Genomic DNA, 17,998 nt, shown 5'->3' with positions numbered 1-17,998 from the left:
GATCAGTAGACAAGAGCACTACAGATTAGCTCTGATATAAACGTTGCCAGGCATTGAACTGAAGGTCCAGGGAGCTAATATAGCAACACCCCTGACCTAACGACCCAGGTGAGCATACAAGGGATGATAGACATACCCAGAGTAAAAACACTAGTAGCCACTAGAGGGAGCCAAAAGGTAAATTCACAACAGAAGACACCAGGAAGAGAACTTCTTCCATACTTTGTTATAGATGGCATTGATCACATGTTTCCTACTCTTTTGGAGAGTTTGGATAACCCTGTCCGAGAGGCCTCTGGCTTTTAATATGTCGGTCTCAGTAGCCAAGCAGCCAGGTTCAACTTTTTGAGATCTAGGTAAAGAAGGGGACCTTGAACAAGGAGGTCAGTTCTTTAAGGAAGAAGTATGGGACCTTCTTCGGTCATTCCCCTCAAGGTGCTGTACCAACTCCGACCTGGCCACATTGGGGCAATCAGGATTGTCGTGACTTTGTCTGACCGGATCTTCTGCAGCGTCTTTCGACAACATCGGAATTGGTGGGAAGGCGTAAGCCAAGTTGAAGGTCCATAAATGAATGAAAGCATCTATTTCCAGAGCCCTATGCACGGGGCTGAGGGAGAAATATGTTTTGGACTTTGCGTTTTGGGCATTCGCAAATAAGTCGACCTCCGGGATCCCCCATCTCGAGGTTAAGGATAGGAAAACCTCCTGGTTCAGGCACCATTCCCCAGGATGTACGTCCATCCTGCTGAGGAAGTCCGCCTTGGTGTTGTCCGAACCCTTCAGATGTACTGCGGAGATTGAAAGCAGGCGTTTCTCTGCCCAGAGAAATATCCGTGCTGCCACTAGCTTCAGACTGGCATACTTCGTGCCCCCTTGATGACGAAGATAAGCCACCGTCGTCACGTTGTCGAAGTAGACACGTATATGATGGCCTTGGACTAGAGATGAGGCAGCTACCAATGCTTCCTCTACTGCCTTTAATTCCCTCAGGTTGGAAGAACTTGTGTTTGAGGACCATGGTCCCTGAAAATATGTTTGTTCCACCACGGCACCCCAACCTCTTCGGCTGGCATCTGTGTGAAGCACTTTCAGGGGGAGCTGGTCCCAGCTTACCCCTCGCCGAAGGTTCCAGCCTTTTAGCCACCACGAGAGGGCTGACTTCACATGTGCGGGGAGTGGAATTCTCCTGGACAGAGTGTTCCGATACCTTCGAGAATATAGGAGAACGTGAGTCTGGAGGGTCCGTGTGTGTGCCTGGGCCCAGGATACTGCCTGAATGTACGAAGTTAGGGACCCTAGAATGGACATGGACTTCTTCAGGGTTGGGGACCTTTGTTGTTTGAATCTGGAGATTCTCTGGCAAAGGTCGTGCTGACGATCTTCGGGAAGGAAGGACATTCTTTCTTCTGAGTTTAAGAGAATCCCCAGGAATTTCTCTTTCTTGGGACGGCTGTAGGTCCGACTTTTGGAGATTTGGGATCCAGCCCAGGGACTCGAGAATACCTAGAGTTTTTGATACATCTTGGTTCAGCTGAGATGTTGAAGGAGCAATGATGAGAAAGTCGTCTAAGTAAGGGACAAAGCAGATTCCCTGAAGACGGATGAAGTTAACCGCTTCAGGGCTGAGGATACTCCGAAGGGAAGCACTATTACTTGGTAGTGAGTGATCCTGCGGTTGTGGGAGATCGCGAACCTGAGGAACCTCCCTGTGATCCGGATGGATTAGAACATGATAATAGGCGTCCCTCAGGTCTATCATTGCCATTACCCATTTTTGCTCGATAAGTGGGATTGCCTTCTTGACTGACTCCATTTTGAACCTTCGATATTTGATGACCTGATTCAAGGGTTTTAAATTTATGATCATTCTGCATTTCCTGGAGGGTTTCCTTATGAGGAATAGAAGAGAGTAATGACCTCTGCCTAAGTCCTGCTGAGGTACATGGGAGATCACTTTTTCTCGCAAGAGATCCTGAATTTGAAGGAGAAAGGAGTCGTGGAGGTCTGGGGGTTGTTCCGGGGTAATTCTCAGGCATTGGGGGGCTCTCGAATTCCAATTTCAGCCCGAATTGTAAGGTGTGGGGGATCCACTGGTTCATGGATATGCACTGCCATTGGGTGGGTGAGAAACTGTGAGAGTCGGCCCCCCACCGGAGAGTCACTGTTTGTCCGGAGTCTGATGCTGTTGAGGCAGAAGGATATTCCTGCCTCTACCCCCCTTCGGGTAGGCTCCATTGACCCGTTTTACCTTTTTCCCCTAAAGTCCTTCTGGGAGGACTGGTCAAGAGGGGGCCGAAAAAAACAAACCGCTTCTTAGCAACCTTTTGTTCAGGAAGCGATTTCTTCCTATCGGAGGCCTTATCCAGGATATCATCCAAGACTGGCCCAAACACATGGTGACCCTGAAAGGGGATGGCGCAGAGTTTAGTTTTAGAGGTAATGTCGCCTCCCCCAGATTTCAGCCAAAGGGCTCTCCTGGCTGAGTTCGAGAGGACTAGGGACCGAGCAGCCACACGAACGGACTCTCCTGAAGCATCGGCTAAGAACCCCGATGCCTTTTGAAGAAGGGGAAGGGAGTCCAGGATTTCCTCTCTGAAAGTACCCTGGGAGGAATGTTTTTCCTCCACTTCCTCAACCCCCATGGTGCTTCTTACTATGGAAACCAGCTCATCCATATCCTCAGAGGTTTCCATCAGGTTTAGTGGTGGATGTGGAGCCCGCATTCTCCCAATTATCGTCTGACTCAGAGGAATGGACCTCACCAGAGTCAGAATCAGTATCAACTGGGGTTGGGAGAAGGCCGCCATGGAGGATTGTACCTCTCATTTAATCAAAGTTTTTATGCTGTCCAGGAGGGAGGGCTGTTCAGCACGTAATAGGTCATCCATACAGGGTTGAAACAGGGTCTTCTTGTAGGCGGAAGGTAGCCAGGAGCCACAAACACCACACTTGCGGCTGGGTTTGTTCAGACCTTTTCTCCCTAAAAGAGAGAGAGGTATACTAAGTGACCAATTTTAATATGGCTGAACAGTAAAGGGACCAGCCCAGCTACTCACGGCAGGAGGGTGAATGCTGGGATCTGCAGATGGAGCAAAGGGTTTGTCGCCATCCATGGTCAAGCTGTATATAGTCACACAGAGACAGGGAGACAGCGTCTTACCTGGAGGACCCTGACCAGGATATGAAGATATCGAGGTTCCCAGCGTTAATTACGTGCTCCTCCCCCTTTGGTCCGTAGGGAGCTAACATGCCGGTGATTCCTTGCCCCATGGAACGCAGGAGAAGGCGTGCGTTCCAGTGTGGAGCCCCAGGCCGCGAACCGGAAGTGCGCTGACGTCACATCCGCCGTGCACGAACCCGGAACTCCACTCGAACGCCGGAGGAGGACGCCAGGGAGCTCAGAGAGGACCCCGGCAGCACGTCACCGCCCCGCTTTGCCCCTAACAGAGGCGCGGGAAGGAGGGCCCCGAGTCCAACCTTGAAGATGGAGACGGGTGCAGCTGCGTGGAGGAGGAGAGGCACACAGCCTGACCTCGGCTGCCCGGCGGGTAAGAGTATCCAGGTGCTCTGTTCACCGTCCACTATAGCACCTGCAGGAACCTCTTCATGCCCCACTGGGGGACAGGAAAAAAACTGGAGATAGCAGGAAGGGGAGGGTTATTTATTTATTTCTGTTCCCCATTAGGGCGGGGAGACATCCTCCAAGGTGACTGTCGTGGAAGGTTACTAGAGAAAATATGGATATACTTACCTTCCGACGGCCCCTGGAGTTCTCTCGGCTCTCCGCGATCCATGCGGCGGCTTACGCTCCCAGGGATGCATTGCGCGTCGTGAAGGACCTTTGTGACGTCGCAATATATTTCTAGTATTAATCATGTCACTCAATGTGCGGTGGTTGTTTCATTCCCTTATTTGTTGTGGTTTCTTGTGTCATTTATTATCTTTATGTCACGTATGTGTATTGGTTCTGACATTCGGGAGCATGTTATCATGCGACAATCACTATATTAAGAACACCCAAGGGATAGGACACATGCTTAAAAAGGCATCTGACCCTGAATCATTGCAACAGGTGTGTGTTCACACCACAACTCCCTTTCCATGATGTCTCCATGAAACGCTGCTTGTGCCGACAGTAGATGTACAGCTCCCGGTCAGGCTGCGCTCCGCGAGAGAAGCGACAGCTGTGATTACGTCAGTAATGTTACTGAAAAATATAGTTACTTACCGATAACGTTATTTCTCTGAGCCCATGACAGCACCACGGAGAGAGGGGATCCACCCACCAAGGACAGGAAACCTACAGATAAAAAGGCGGTACCTCTCTTCCGCATCAGTTTTTTACAGAGCATGATGGGAACTTAGGTTAATAAACAAAATATAATTTCAACATTACTCAAAGTCTTAACCGAGATACCGCGTGACTATTTACTTAAGTATTAGCATAATAGAAAATTTTTACTAGTGTGCGCACCCACTCGTGAAGGGAGGGAATGTACAGGTGCCATCATGGGCTCAGAGAAATACTGTTATCGGTAAGTAACTATATTTTTCTCTATCCCCCATGACGGCACCACGGAGAGAATTGCAGAGACTGTACATTAGGCAGGGACCACCACTTCCAGCACCCTTTTCCCAAAGGTAAGGTCTGAAGAAGAGATAAGGTCCAATCTACAGTGCTTAAAGAATGTAGAGGGTGAAGACCAGGTGGCGGCTCTACATATCTGATCAATTGAAGCACCAACCCTTTCCGCCCAGGAGGCTGCTACTGCTCTCTTTGAGTGAGATCTGATTTTTTCCTGGGACAAGCACCCCACTTGATGTATACGACAGGTTGATGGTGTCTCGGATCCATCTTGCTAGGGTGCTTTAGGAAGCTTTTTTCCCCTTTCCGGGAACCCTGGAAACATACAAAGAGAGATCTATCCTCCCTACACTCCCTAGTGGCTTCTATGTAATGAATCAGGCATCTCCTAACATCCAACGTGTGTAAGGTCTTTTCCTCCTCATTCTTCAGGTTGGACAAAAAGAGGGAAGGGAGATTTCCTGTGCTCTATGGAATTCAGAAGCTACTTTTGGGAGGTAGGCTGGATCAGTTTTGAGAACAACCCTATCATCCAAGAATTGTGTGAAAGAGGGGCTGGCTGATAAGGCTTGTATATCACTAACCCTGCATGCAGAGGTGAGGGCAACCAATAGGGATGTTTTAAGAGATAGGATTCTCAATGGAACGTCTGCCAAGGGTTCAAAAGGAGGTTTAGTCAGGGCCGTAAGGACTAAATTTAAATCCCACTGAGGGGTAGTCTGTAAGGGTAGAGGTCTTGACCTTCCTGCTGCTTTAATGAACCTGGAAACCAAACGATTCCCCGCTAGATCGTAATTGAATAGAGCCCCCAAAGCTGCTATGTGGACCTTTAGGGTACTTGTGTTCAGACCCATTTCCAACCCCTTCTGCAGGAACTCTAGTATGGCTTTAAGAGGAATCCCTCATCTAATTTAGCGCCCGAGGACGATATGAATTTTTTCCATATTTTCTCATACTGTTTGGTCGTAATCGGTTTCCTACTTTGCAGCAGGGTTGACACCAGCCCCGGCGAGAACCCTCTATTTCCTAACAGCTCCCTTTTAAATTCCAGGCTGTCAAGTGTAAACTTGCAACCCGTGGATGCTGTACTGGTCCCTGGGAGAGGAGATCTGGAAGATCCGGGAGTACCCAGGGGTCAGAGATCGACATCCTTCTCATCCAAGAAAACCAAATCCTCTTTGGCCAGAATGGGGCTATCAAGATTATACAAGCTTTGTCTTCCAGTATTTTCCTTAGGACTGCTGGTATTAGTGCGATTGGGGGAGAAGCGTATGCCAGCTGATAGTTCCACGGAATCAGGAATGCGTCTAACGCAACGGGGTTCTCCAATGGGGTTATAGAGCAGAAGGTATCTACCTTCTTGTTCAGATTGTTTGCAAAGAGTTCTATGTCTGGTGCCCCCCATCTTTTCGAGATTTGGTTGAATACGGACTGGTTAAACTCCCATTCCCCCTGTTTCAGACGGGATCAACTCAGAAAGTCCGCTCTGTAATTGTTCACCCCCTTATGTGAAGAAGGCCTGTCAAGGACTCTAGGTTGCTCTCGACTAGCTGGAAGATTGATTTTGTTACTTCCATTAGTGATTGGGAACGGGTACCTTCTTGGTGATTTAAGTAAGCTACTACTACTACTACTCTGTTGTCTGACATGATGAGAGTGAAAGGGATTTAGGAATTCTAAGGCTACTTTCACATTTCCATCGGGCACTCCCCGTCACAATGCGTCGTTTTGGTAAAAAAACGCATCCTGCAGATTTGCCCGCAGGATGCGTTTTTTTCCCATTGACTTGTATTGCCGACAGATCGCGACGTATGGCCACACGTTGCGTCCGTCGTGCACTGGTTGTGTCAGGTTTTGGCGGCCCGTCTGGGAAAACGTTCAAGGGAATGTTTTTCTGTGCGTTGTATCCAGTTTTTCCGTCTGCGCATGCCCGGCAGGAAATGTCCCTGTCTCTTTCCTGGCCAGGACTGCAGACGGAAATGTGAAAGAACACTTCCGTCGGTACATCGCGCCGACGCTTTGTGACGGGCGACTACCGACGGAATGTGAAAGAAGCAAATTTGACTGCAAGTAGCTCTTTCATGTTGGAAGATACTCCCTTCAGGTGGTCTGACCAGACCCCTTGAGCTATGAGATCCTTCAGATGGGCCCCCCACCCACTGGGGCTTGAGTCTGTAGTCACTACTTTTGAGACCGGGGTTACCCAAGGGACACCTCTGGACAGATTGTTCATCGTCATCCACCATTATAGAACTTAGAAATCCAACGGCAGATACGGATCATCCCCAACCGGTACTGATGGGTCCACCAGGTGGTGAGTGATCTTCGTGAAAGCTAGTGGTTAATGAGGCCCTATATTTGTTTTCTTTTTGTTTCTTCAGGGGAGAAAAAGTTCAGGAAAAACTAAACACAAAATCTGTGCCCTTTGTAGGGAGGATCTTCCCTCTACATGGGGGGAAAAAAGACTGCAGTTCATGTGTGGAACAGACCGTGTGTGAGGGGCTTCCCGGGTTCGCTGCAGATCTTAGGTCATTATTAAAAATAAACAGGTGGAAGACTCCTTTAGATCCCTACAGGAGGGGAAAAAGCGAAGGAAAACCAGGCACAGATCCCGACACCTGGGTCCAGTGACACGGGTAGCGAAGATGGGGACTCAGACACCTCCAACTCTTCCTCAACGTCATCTTCCACTGGGGGTCGTAGCTATTTTCCACTAGAAGAGACTTAGCCTTGTTAAAGCAGTTAGGAACACGATGGGGCTAACTGACCCTCACCTTTAAAAAAATCAGTCCAGGACATCCTGTTCGGGAGTCTCGAACAGAAAAAGAGGAGGGCCTTATTAGAGAAGGATTTATTAGAGAACTGTATTTGGTGATAAACTGAACCGACCTTCTAAATTTCCTTCTAGAGAAACTTCCTCTGACAAGATTTGCCATTGAAGATCTCTCATATGTACAGTAGTTGAGCACATTGGACTGCAGGAATGCATGCTGTCATGGACCCCAGGAGGGACATAGCATGACGTAGGGATATGGAGGGGAGATCCCTCACTCGGGATACTATTCCCACCATCTTTTGTATTTTTTCCAAGGGAAGACGGCATTCCTGCGGGACAGAGTCTAATGTTATGCCCAGATACTCCTGTACCTGGCTTGGTACTAATTGGACTTTGTCAAGTTCACAAGCCAGCCTAGATTTTTTAAGGAGTGCATGATTTTTTTTTTTTTTTTATTGGCTTTCACAATGTTGAGGAGAGTTGCCGATCACTAGGAAATCGTCCAGATATGGCACAATCAGGGTGTCTTGTTCCCTAGGTGGGCCATAACCTCTGCTACCAGCTTGGTGAAAACTCGAGGTGCTATGGCTAGCCCAAAGGGCAGGGCTGCGAATTGGAAATGTTTTATCACCCCCCTGATACGGACTGCTATCCTGAGGAATCTCTGATGATCCTTGTGGATAGGGACGTGGTAATATGCGTCCTTCAGGTCTAGCACTGCCATAAAACAAAGTGGAAACATTTTTATTGATGTTTTTAGTGTTTCCATCTTGAATGGCTGCACATTTAGATGTTTGTTCAGATTTTTTAAGTTTATAATTGTTCTGTAGGACCCGCCCGGATTTTTTCTTAGGAAAAGGGGAGCGTAATACCCTTTCCCTCTTTCTTGGAGGTGAACCTCCAGGAGAACCCCTTTCTCTGATAGTCCCACAATCTCTTGTTCTAAAGCCAGCTGTTCCTCCACTGACGATGTTTGAGATGTTATCATGAAGGAAGGATGGGGAAGGTTGTGAAATTTTAGTCTTAGTCCTGATTTTATTATGTCCAATATCAATGGACTGTTGGTAATTTTCCCCCAGGCTGAGAGAAAGAGGGAGAACCTTCCCCCCCACCTGGGACAAAAATTCATTGGGAGGGCTTTTTATTGTCGGTGGGGCTCTTATTGAACATTAACCCCTTGTTTTTATTTTTCTTGTCCTCCCATCTATCCTGATTTTTGCCTGGTTTCTTACGGATAAACCTCTTGCTCTGAAAGGGCCTCCTGTAGGATGTATAAGCGAGAATAAGGAAGGACATCTTCTTATCCCCTGCTTTATCCAAGATGTCATCTAAGGTGGAGCCAAACAAGAATTCTCCTTTACAGAGGATGGTACATAACTTCGATTTTGTTTGGAGATCCCCCAGCCAACACTTAAGCCGAAGCGCCCGCCTGGCTGCATTGGAAAAAGACAGCTGATCTAGCAGATAGTCTAATTGAGTCCGCGGAAGCATCTGCCAAGAAAGCGGCCACCCCCCTCATTACTGGCAAGGTGTTTAGAATAGTGTCCAGAGACGACCTGTCTTTCAGTTGGGATTCTAATTGATCTAGCCAGACCATTAGGGAACGGGATGTGCAGGCGGCGTCCACCGCTGGTTTCACCAGTTGCTTCCCATAAACCTTTTAGGAAAGCGTCTACTTTCTTGTCCATGGGGTCCTTCAAGACTCCCATGTCCTTAAATGGAAGGGTATATTTTTTAGATGCCATGGCGATGGCTACATCTAATTTGGGACCTTTTTCCCCAAAAGGAGCAAGTCAGGTCCTCAAAAAGGGTATTTTCTCTTGGGTGTAAGTAGGGCCTTTCTTATGGGCTTTTTCCACTCTTTTTTAATCAATTTTCTCATTAAGTGGAAAGGCCCTCCTCTTTTTCTGTTCGAGACTCCCGAACAGGATGTCCTGGACTGATTTTTTAAAGGTGAGGGTCAGTTAGCCCCATCGTGTTCCTAACTGCTTTAACAAGGCTAAGTCTCTTCTAGTGGAAAATAGCTACGACCCCCAGTGGAAGATGACGTTGAGGAAGAGTTGGAGGTGTCTGAGTCCCCATCTTCGCTACCCGTGTCACTGGACCCAGGTGTCGGGATCTGTGCCTGGTTTTCCTTCGCTTTTTCCTCTCCTGTAGGGATCTAAAGGAGTCTTCCACCTGTTTTTTTTTATTAATGACCTAAGATCTGCAGCGAACCCGGGAAGCCCCTCACACACTGTCTGTTCCACACATGAACTGCAGTCTTTTTTTCCCCCCATGTAGAGGGAAGATCTTCCCTACAAAGGGCACAGATTTTGTGTTTAGTTTTTCCTGAACTTTTTCTCCCCTGAAGAAACAAAAAGAAAACAAATATAGGGCCTCATTAACCACTAGCTTTCACGAAGATCACTCACCACCTGGTGGACCCATCAGTACCGGTTGGGGATGATCCGTATCTGCCGTTGGATTTTCCCTTACGCCAGACGCTGCGCTGGAGCCTTTGCTGTGCTGGGATTCCCGAGCGTCCTTTGCCAGTAACCTCGTGCTGCTGGTGGTGGGAGGCTTGTTTTCCTTTTGTCTATGGCCGCTGCTGCTGCGGCAGCGATCTAGATAGAGGGGATTTCTCCTGAAGGTCCAGGTCGCTCATGATGCTTGGAGAATGCTGGTCGAGCTCCATTTAGAAGCATTCGACCAGAGAGCTGCCCCCCTTAAATAGCGCGCTGACTGGATTACCCATTCCTGCCCTGCGCGATATTGAGGCCTGTGGTTGCGCACTGATGGATACCCAGTCATGCTTTGCGCTTAATTGCGTCCCTGTTCTCGAGCATGCACACTGGCCGGTGGGGAACGCTTTGCGGCGGTACTATCCCCAATATGGTGCCGAGCATTACCACGATTGAATTCTGGTTCCTGGAGCCCCCGGGACCCCAGTAATAGCAGCTTTACACCTGGGAGGCAGCTCCTCATACTGCCTCCTCCTCGCCCAGAGGGACCCCTGTGTGGGTGGCTGTTGGTGTCCGGGATGCTGCTGCTGTGCCATGAGGAGTTCTCACCTAGAGAGGCGGCCGCGATCTCCTTGCCGCCTCTCCTCGCACACCCTAGAGGCTCGCTAACCCCAGCGGTGGCGCTTCGGGTAACCACACCAGCCGAGGCAGGGAACCCCCGCTGCCTGGATCGGACTGATTGGCTGCGGAATCCCACGAAGATCGAGGTAAGCTTCTGTAGGTCCCCCATCAAGGACAGGAAACCAAACTGATGCGGGAGAGAGGTACCGCCTTTTTATCTGTAGGTTTCCTGTCCTTGGTGGGTGGATCCCCTCTCTCCGTGGTGTCGTCATGGGGGACAGAGAAATCACTGCTGTCACGGAGCCCGACCGAGAGTGACCTATGACATTTCGATCTCAGAAAGAGGCTCAATAGATTATACTACAGAATCGGTGGATGCCGTGGGAATGTCATGGACTACGTCGGAGCTGCAGGGATAATATATTGGTGAAGGAGGGACTGTCTCTCGTCTTTATTATTTTAATTCTCTTATTTTATGTCTTTCAGGTTGCCATTTGTGGACTATGTCGGGCCCCTTGGACTACTTCGGACCAGCATGGCTTTTTTAACCCCTTCATGACCCAGCCTATTTTGGCCTTAATGACCTTGCCGTTTTTTGCAATTCTGACCAGTGTCCCTTTATGAGGTAATAACTCAGGAACGCTTCAACGGATCCTAGCGATTCTGAGATTGTTTTTTCGTGACATATTGGGCTTCATGTTAGTGGTAAATTTAGGTCGATAATTTCTGAGTTTATTTGTGAAAAAAACGGAAATTTGGCAAAAATTTTGAAAATTTTGCAATTTTCACATTTTGAATTTTTATTCTGTTAAACCAGAGAGTTATGTGACACAAAATAGTTAATAAATAACATTTCCCACATGTCTACTTTACATCAGCACAATTTTGGAAACAATTTTTTTTTTTGCTAGGAAGTTATAAGGGTTAAAATTTGACCAGTGATTTCTCGTTTTTACAACAAAATTTACAAAACCATTTTTTTTAGGGACCACCTCACATTTGAAGTCAGTTTGAGGGTTCTATATGGCTGAAAATACCCAAAAGTGACACCATTCTAAAAACTGCACCCCTCAAGGTGCTCAAAACCACATTCAAGAAGTTTATTAACCCTTCGGGTGTTTCACAGCAGCAGAAGCAACATGGAAGTAAAAAATGAACATTTAACTTTTTAGTCACAAAAATGATCTTTTAGCGAAATTTTTTTTATTTTCCCAAGGGTAAAAGGAGAAACTGGACCACGAACGTTGTTGTCCAATTTGTCCTGAGTACGCTGATACCTCATATGTGGGGGTAAACCACTGTTTGGGCGCACGGCAGGGCTCGGAAGAGAAGGAGCGCCATTTGACTTTTTCAATAAAAAATTGGCTCCAATCTTTAGCGGACACCATGTCGCGTTTGGAGAGCCCCCGTGTGCCTAAACATTGGAGCTCCCCCACAAGTGACCCCATTTTGGAAACTAGACCCCCCAAGGAACTTATCTAGAAGCATAGTGAGCACTTTAAACCCCCAGGTGCTTCACAAATTGATCCGTAAAAATGAAACAGTACTTTTTTTTCACAAAAAAAATATTTTAGCCTCAATTTTTTCATTTTCACATGGGCAACAGGATAAAATGGATCCTAAAATTTGTTGGACAATTTCTCCTGAGTACGCTGATACCTCATATGTGGGGGTAAACCACTGTTTGGGTGCACAGCAAGGCTCGGAAGGGGAGGCGTGCCATTTGACTTTTTGAATGGAAAATTAGCTCCAATCGTTAGCGGACACCATGTCGTGTTTGGAGAGCCCCTGTGTGCCTAAACATTGGAGCTCCCCTACAAGTGACCCCATTTTGGAAACTATACCCCCCAAGGAACTTATCTAGATGCATAGTGAGCACTTATAACCCCCAGGTGCTTCACCGAAGTTTATAACGCAGAGCCGTGAAAATAAAAAATAATTTTTCTTTCCTCAAAAATGATTTTTAGCCCAGAATTTTTTATTTTCCCAAGGGTAATAGGAGAAATTGGACCCCAAATGCTGTTGTCCAGTTTGTCCTGAGTACGATGATACCCCATATGTGGGGGTAAACCACTGTTTGGGCGCACGGCAGGGCTCGGAAGTGAAGGCACGCCATTTGGCTTTTTGAATGGAAAATTAGCTCCAATCATTAGCGGACACCATGTCGCGTTTGGAGAGCCCCTGTGTGCCTAAACATTGGAGCTCCCGCACAAGTGACCCCATTTTGGAAACTAGACCACCCAAGGAACTAATCTAGATGTGTGGTGAGCACTTTGAACCCCCAAGTGCTTCGCAGAAGTTTATAACGCAGAGCCGTGAAAATAAAAAATAATTTTTCTTTTCTCAAAAATGATTTTTTAGCCCACAATTTTTTATTTTCCCAAGGGTACCAGGAGAAATTGGACCCCAAAAGTTGTTGTCCAGTTTCTCCTGAGTACGCTGATACCCCATATGTGGGGGTAAACCACTGTTTTGGCACACGTCAGGGTTCGGAAGGGAAGTAGTGACGTTTTGAAATGCAGACTTTGATGGAATGCTCTGCGGGCGTCAGGTTGCGTTTGCAGAGCCCCTGATGTGCCTAAACAGTAGGAACTCCCCACAAGTGACTCCATTTTGGAAACTAGACCCCCAAGGGAACTTATCTAGATGTGTGGTGAGCACTTTGAACCCCCAAGTGCTTCACAGAAGTTTATAACGCAGAGCCGTGAAAATAATAAATGTGTTTCCTTTCCTCAAAAATATTTTTTTAGCCCAGAATTTTTTATTTTTGCAAGGGTAACAGGAGAAATTGGACCCCAAAAGTTGTTGTCCAGTTTCTCCTGAGTACGCTGATACCCATATGTGGGGGTAAACCACTGTTTGGGCACATGCCGGGGCTCGGAAGGGAAGTAGTGACATTTTGGAATGCAGACTTTGATGGAATGGTCTGCGGGCATCATGTTACATTTGCAGAGCCCCTGATATGCCTAAACAGTAGAAACCCCCCACAAGTGACCCCATTTTGGAAACTAGACCCCCAAGGAACTTATCTAGATGTGTGGTGAGCACGTTCAACCCCCAAGTGCTTCACAGAAGTTTACAACGCAGAGCCGTGAAAATAAAAAATCATTTTTCTTTCCTCAAAAAAGATGTTTTAGCAAGCAATTTTTTATTTTCTCAAGGGTAACAGGAGAAATTGGACCCCAATATTTGTTGCCCAGTTTGTTGTGAGTACGCTGATACCCCATATGTGGGGGTAAACCACTGTTTGGGCACACGTCAGGGCTCGGAAGGGAAGTAGTGACATTTGAAATGCAGACTTTGATGGAATGGTCTGCGGGCGTCACGTTGCATTTGCAGAGCCCCTGATGTGCCTAAACAGTAGAAACACCCCACAAGTGACCCCATTATGGAAACTAGACCCCCCAAGGAACTTATCTAGATGTGTGATGAGCACGTTCAACCCCCAAGTGCTTCACAGAAGTTTACAACGCAGAGCCGTGAAAATAAAAAATCATTTTTCTTTCCTCAAAAAAGATGTTTTAGCAAGCAATTTTTTATTTTCACAAGGGTAACAGGAGAAATTGGGCCCCAATGTTTGTTGCCCAGTTTGTTGTGAGTACAGTGATACCCCATATGTGGGGGTAAACCACTGTTTGGGCGCACGTCAGGGCTCGGAAGGGAAGTAGTGACATTTGAAATGCAGACTTTGATGGAATGGTCTGCGGGCGTCACGTTGCATTTGCAGAGCCCCTGATGTGCCTAAACAGTAGAAACACCCCACAAGTGACCCCATTTTGGAAACTATACCCCCCAAGGAACTTATCTAGATGCATAGTGAGCACTTATAATCCCCAGGTGCTTCACCGAAGTTTATAACGCAGAGCCGTGAAAATAAAAAATAATTTTTCTTTCCTCAAAAATGATTTTTAGCCCAGAATGTTTTATTTTCCCAAGGGTAATAGGAGAAATTGGACCCCAAATGTTGTTGTCCAGTTTGTCCTGAGTACGATGATACCCTATATGTGGGGGTAAACCACTGTTTGGGCGCACGGCAGGGCTCGGAAGTGAAGGCACGCCATTTGGCTTTTTGAATGGAAAATTAGCTCCAATCATTAGCGGACACCATGTCGCGTTTGGAGAGCCCCTGTGTGCCTAAACATTGGAGCTCCCGCACAAGTGACCCCATTTTGGAAACTAGACCTCCCAAGGAACTAATCTAGATGTGTGGTGAGCACGTTCAACCCCCAAGTGCTTCACAGAAGTTTACAACGCAGAGCCGTGAAAATAAAAAATCATTTTTCTTTCCTCAAAAAAGATGTTTTAGCAAGCAATTTTTTATTTTCTCAAGGGTAACAGGAGAAATTGGACCCCAATATTTGTTGCCCAGTTTGTTGTGAGTACGCTGATACCCCATATGTGGGGGTAAACCACTGTTTGGGCGCACGTCGGGGCTTGGAAGGGAGGGAGCACCATTTGACTTTTTGAATGCAAGATTGGCTGGAATCAATGGTGGCGCCATGTTGCGTTTGGAGACCCCTGATGTGCCTAAACAGTGGAAACCCCTCAATTCTAACTTCAACACTAACCCCAACACACCCCTAATCCTAATCCCAACTGTAGCCATAACCCTAATCCCAACCCTAACCCCAACACACCCCTAACCACAACCCTAACCCCAACACACCCGTAACCCTAATTCCAACCCTAACCCTAATCCCAACCCTAACCCTAATCCCAACCCTAACCACAACTGTAACCCCAACACACCCCTAACCCTATCCGTAACCCTAACCACAAGCCTAATCTTAACCCTATTTCCAACCCTAGCCCTAATTCCAACCCTAACCCTAAGGGTATGTGCCCACGTTGCGGATTCGTGTGAGATTTTTCCGCACGATTTTTGAAAAATCTGCAGGTAAAAGGCACTGCGTTTTACCTGCGGATTTACAGCAGATTTCCAGTGTTTTTTTGTGCGGATTTCACCTGCGGATTCCTATTGAGGAACAGGTGTAAAACGCTGCGGAATCCGCACAAAGAATTGACATGCTGCGGAAAATACAACGCAGCGTTTCTGCACGGAATTTTCCGCACGGAATTTTCCGCACCATGGGCACAGAGGATTTGGTTTTCCATAGGTGTACATGGTACTATAAACCTGATGGAAAACTGCTACGAATTCGCAGCGGCCAATCCGCTGCGGATCCGCGGCCAATCCGCTGCAGATCCGCGGCCAATCCGCTGAGGATCCGCAGCCAAATCCGCACATGCCATAACCCTAACCCTAACCCTACCTGTAACCCTAACCCTACCCCTACCTGTAACCCTAACCCTAGTTCTAACCCTAACCGTAGTGGAAAAAGAAAAAAAAATATTTTCTTTATTTTATTATTGTCCCTACCTATGGGGGTGATAAAGGGGGGGGTTTATTTATTTATTTTTTTTATTTTGATCGCTGTGATAGAACCTACCACAGCGATCAAAATGTACTTGTAATGAATCTGCCGGCTGGCAGATTCGGCGGGCGCACTGAGCATGCGCCCGCCATTTTGGAAGATGGCGGCGCCCATGGAGAAGACGGACCGACACCGGGAGCCTCGGTAAGTATAAGGAGGGGGAGATCGGGGCACGGGGGGGGGCGTCGGAGCATGGGGGGGTGACATAGGAGCAGGGGGGAGCGGGCAGGAGGACGGGGGAGCGGAGCACAGGACGGAGGGGACCGGACCCCATAACGGAGCACTGGGGGGGCGATCGGTGGGGTGGGGGGGGGGGTCACTTCAGGTTTTCCAGCCATGGCCGTTGATATTGCAGCATCGGCCATGGCTGGATTGTAATATTTCACCAGTTTTTTAGGTGAAATATTACAAATCGCTCTGATTGGCAGTTTCACTTTCAACAGCCAATCAGAGCGATCGTAGCCACTGGGGGGGGGGGGGGGTGAAGCCACCCCCCCTGGGCTGAAGTACCACTCCCCCTCTCCCTGCAGATCGGGTAAAATAGGAGTTAACCCTTTCACCCGATCTGCAGGGACGCGATCATTCCATGACGCCACATAGGCGTCATGGGTCGGATTGGCACGGGTTTTCATGACGCCTACGTGGCGTCATGGGTCGGGAAGGGGTTAAATTAATAAATTGGTGAACCAGGGAGTTTGTTTTGTGTTTTTTTAGCTTACTGGGTTAGTAACGAGGGTGTTTGATAGATGTCTCACCCATATTAACCCCTGAGATTGAATCTACCTGACAATACACAGTTGATGGGAAGAGCCAGGCAAAGCGCCAGAATTGGTGCATGTAATTTGACCTCCTCCAGCAGAGCCGCACTACAGTAGAGAATAATGGAGCCTCCAGCACCGACCTCCACTCGCAGAGCCGCACTCCACATAGAGAATAATGGAGCTTCCAGCACCGACCTCCACCCGCAGAGCCGCACTCCGCTTAGAGAATGGAGCCTCCAGCACTGACCTCCACCCGCAGAGCCGCACTCCACATAGAGAATAACGTGGCTCCAGCACTGACCTCCACCAGCAGAGCCGCACTCCACATAGAGAATAATGGAGCTTCCAGCACCTACCTCCACCTGCAGAGCCGCACCCCACATATATGGCTGTTCTGTGCGCACAGGACCTGTGATGAGGTCACAGGAGGGGAGGAGTCAGGGGTCACATGATCAGGGGCCTCAGTGTATGCAGGACTCTGCTGTGCTGGTTGTCATGGTGCTGGATGAGGGGAAGTTTATGTGTGGGGTCAGGAGGGGTTTACAGTGTGGATGGAGCAGAGCCGCGTGTGTACGAGGTGCACGGAGCGGAGCCGCACGTGTACGAAGTGTATAGAGCGGAGCCGTGTGTGCACGAGGTGTACAAAGTGGAGCCACGCGTGTACAGAGTGGAGTCGTGACTATAATCAGCCTTTGGGGGTAAATGGTTTTCTGACCTTGCCCTTAGTGGGTCTTACAATTTGATACACATCATGAAGGGTGATGAGTGGTAAATGGCGTTTTTACAGTCTGAGGATTATTCGGAAATCTCATCGGCCATTCGGAGTCTCCAATGCCCCAACAGGATCTCACAACTTTCTGAATGAGATTTCTCTGATTACATTGGCAGATTTCTTGTGATTTCCCTTGATGATATATGCAAATTGCCTCTGCTGAAAAAAAGAGGACTTAACTCTATAGCGCCACCTATTGGAAGTAGCGATCCTACAAGTCACAATCAACCCTTTAACGAGTCGTGCAATATGACTTAGGATAAAAGCCAAATCAGTCACTCCTTATGTCACTCTCCATAAGGAGAAACGCTACCCCTTAGACCCCAGTCCAGAGCCTCTCACCTAGCCAAATCAGTTCTCATGCTTCGCACTGACGAGGGCCAACAGCCCGAAACACCGTGTCTGCGAATTGAGATACTGATTTGGCTCTTATCCTAAGTCATATTGCACGACTCGTTAAAGGGTTGATTGTGACTTGTAGGATCGCTACTTCCAATAGGTGGCGCTATAGAGTTAAGTCCTTTTTTTCAGCAGAGGCAATTTGCATATTTAAATTCCCAGAGGAGCATTGCACGGCGAATAAGCCTCCTTACCTTGACAA

At 47.9% G+C, this 17,998-nt stretch overlaps 1 protein-coding gene across 2 annotated transcripts in view; it reads right to left on the bottom strand.

Annotated features, from left to right (window-relative positions):
• The window catches only part of LOC143766289 (uncharacterized), a 32,710-nt gene extending 15,691 nt beyond the window's left edge, over positions 1 to 17,019 (bottom strand). The window contains exon 1 of one of the 2 annotated variants that reach the window (XM_077253849.1): positions 16,982 to 17,019. In XM_077253849.1, the coding sequence (XP_077109964.1) occupies positions 16,982 to 17,008 (27 nt within the window). In that variant the 5' untranslated portion in view covers positions 17,009 to 17,019. The remainder of the gene's footprint in view (positions 1 to 16,981) is intronic. The other variant, XM_077253850.1, reaches the window with a different exon arrangement.
• Between the last annotated feature and the right edge of the window lie 979 nt (positions 17,020 to 17,998).

Source organism: Ranitomeya variabilis, chromosome 4 (assembly GCF_051348905.1).
Source record: "Ranitomeya variabilis isolate aRanVar5 chromosome 4, aRanVar5.hap1, whole genome shotgun sequence".
NCBI classification, from domain to species: domain Eukaryota; kingdom Metazoa; phylum Chordata; class Amphibia; order Anura; family Dendrobatidae; genus Ranitomeya; species Ranitomeya variabilis.
The sequence above is the reverse complement of the archived record's forward strand: the minus strand, read 5'-3'. Positions and strand labels throughout refer to the sequence as shown.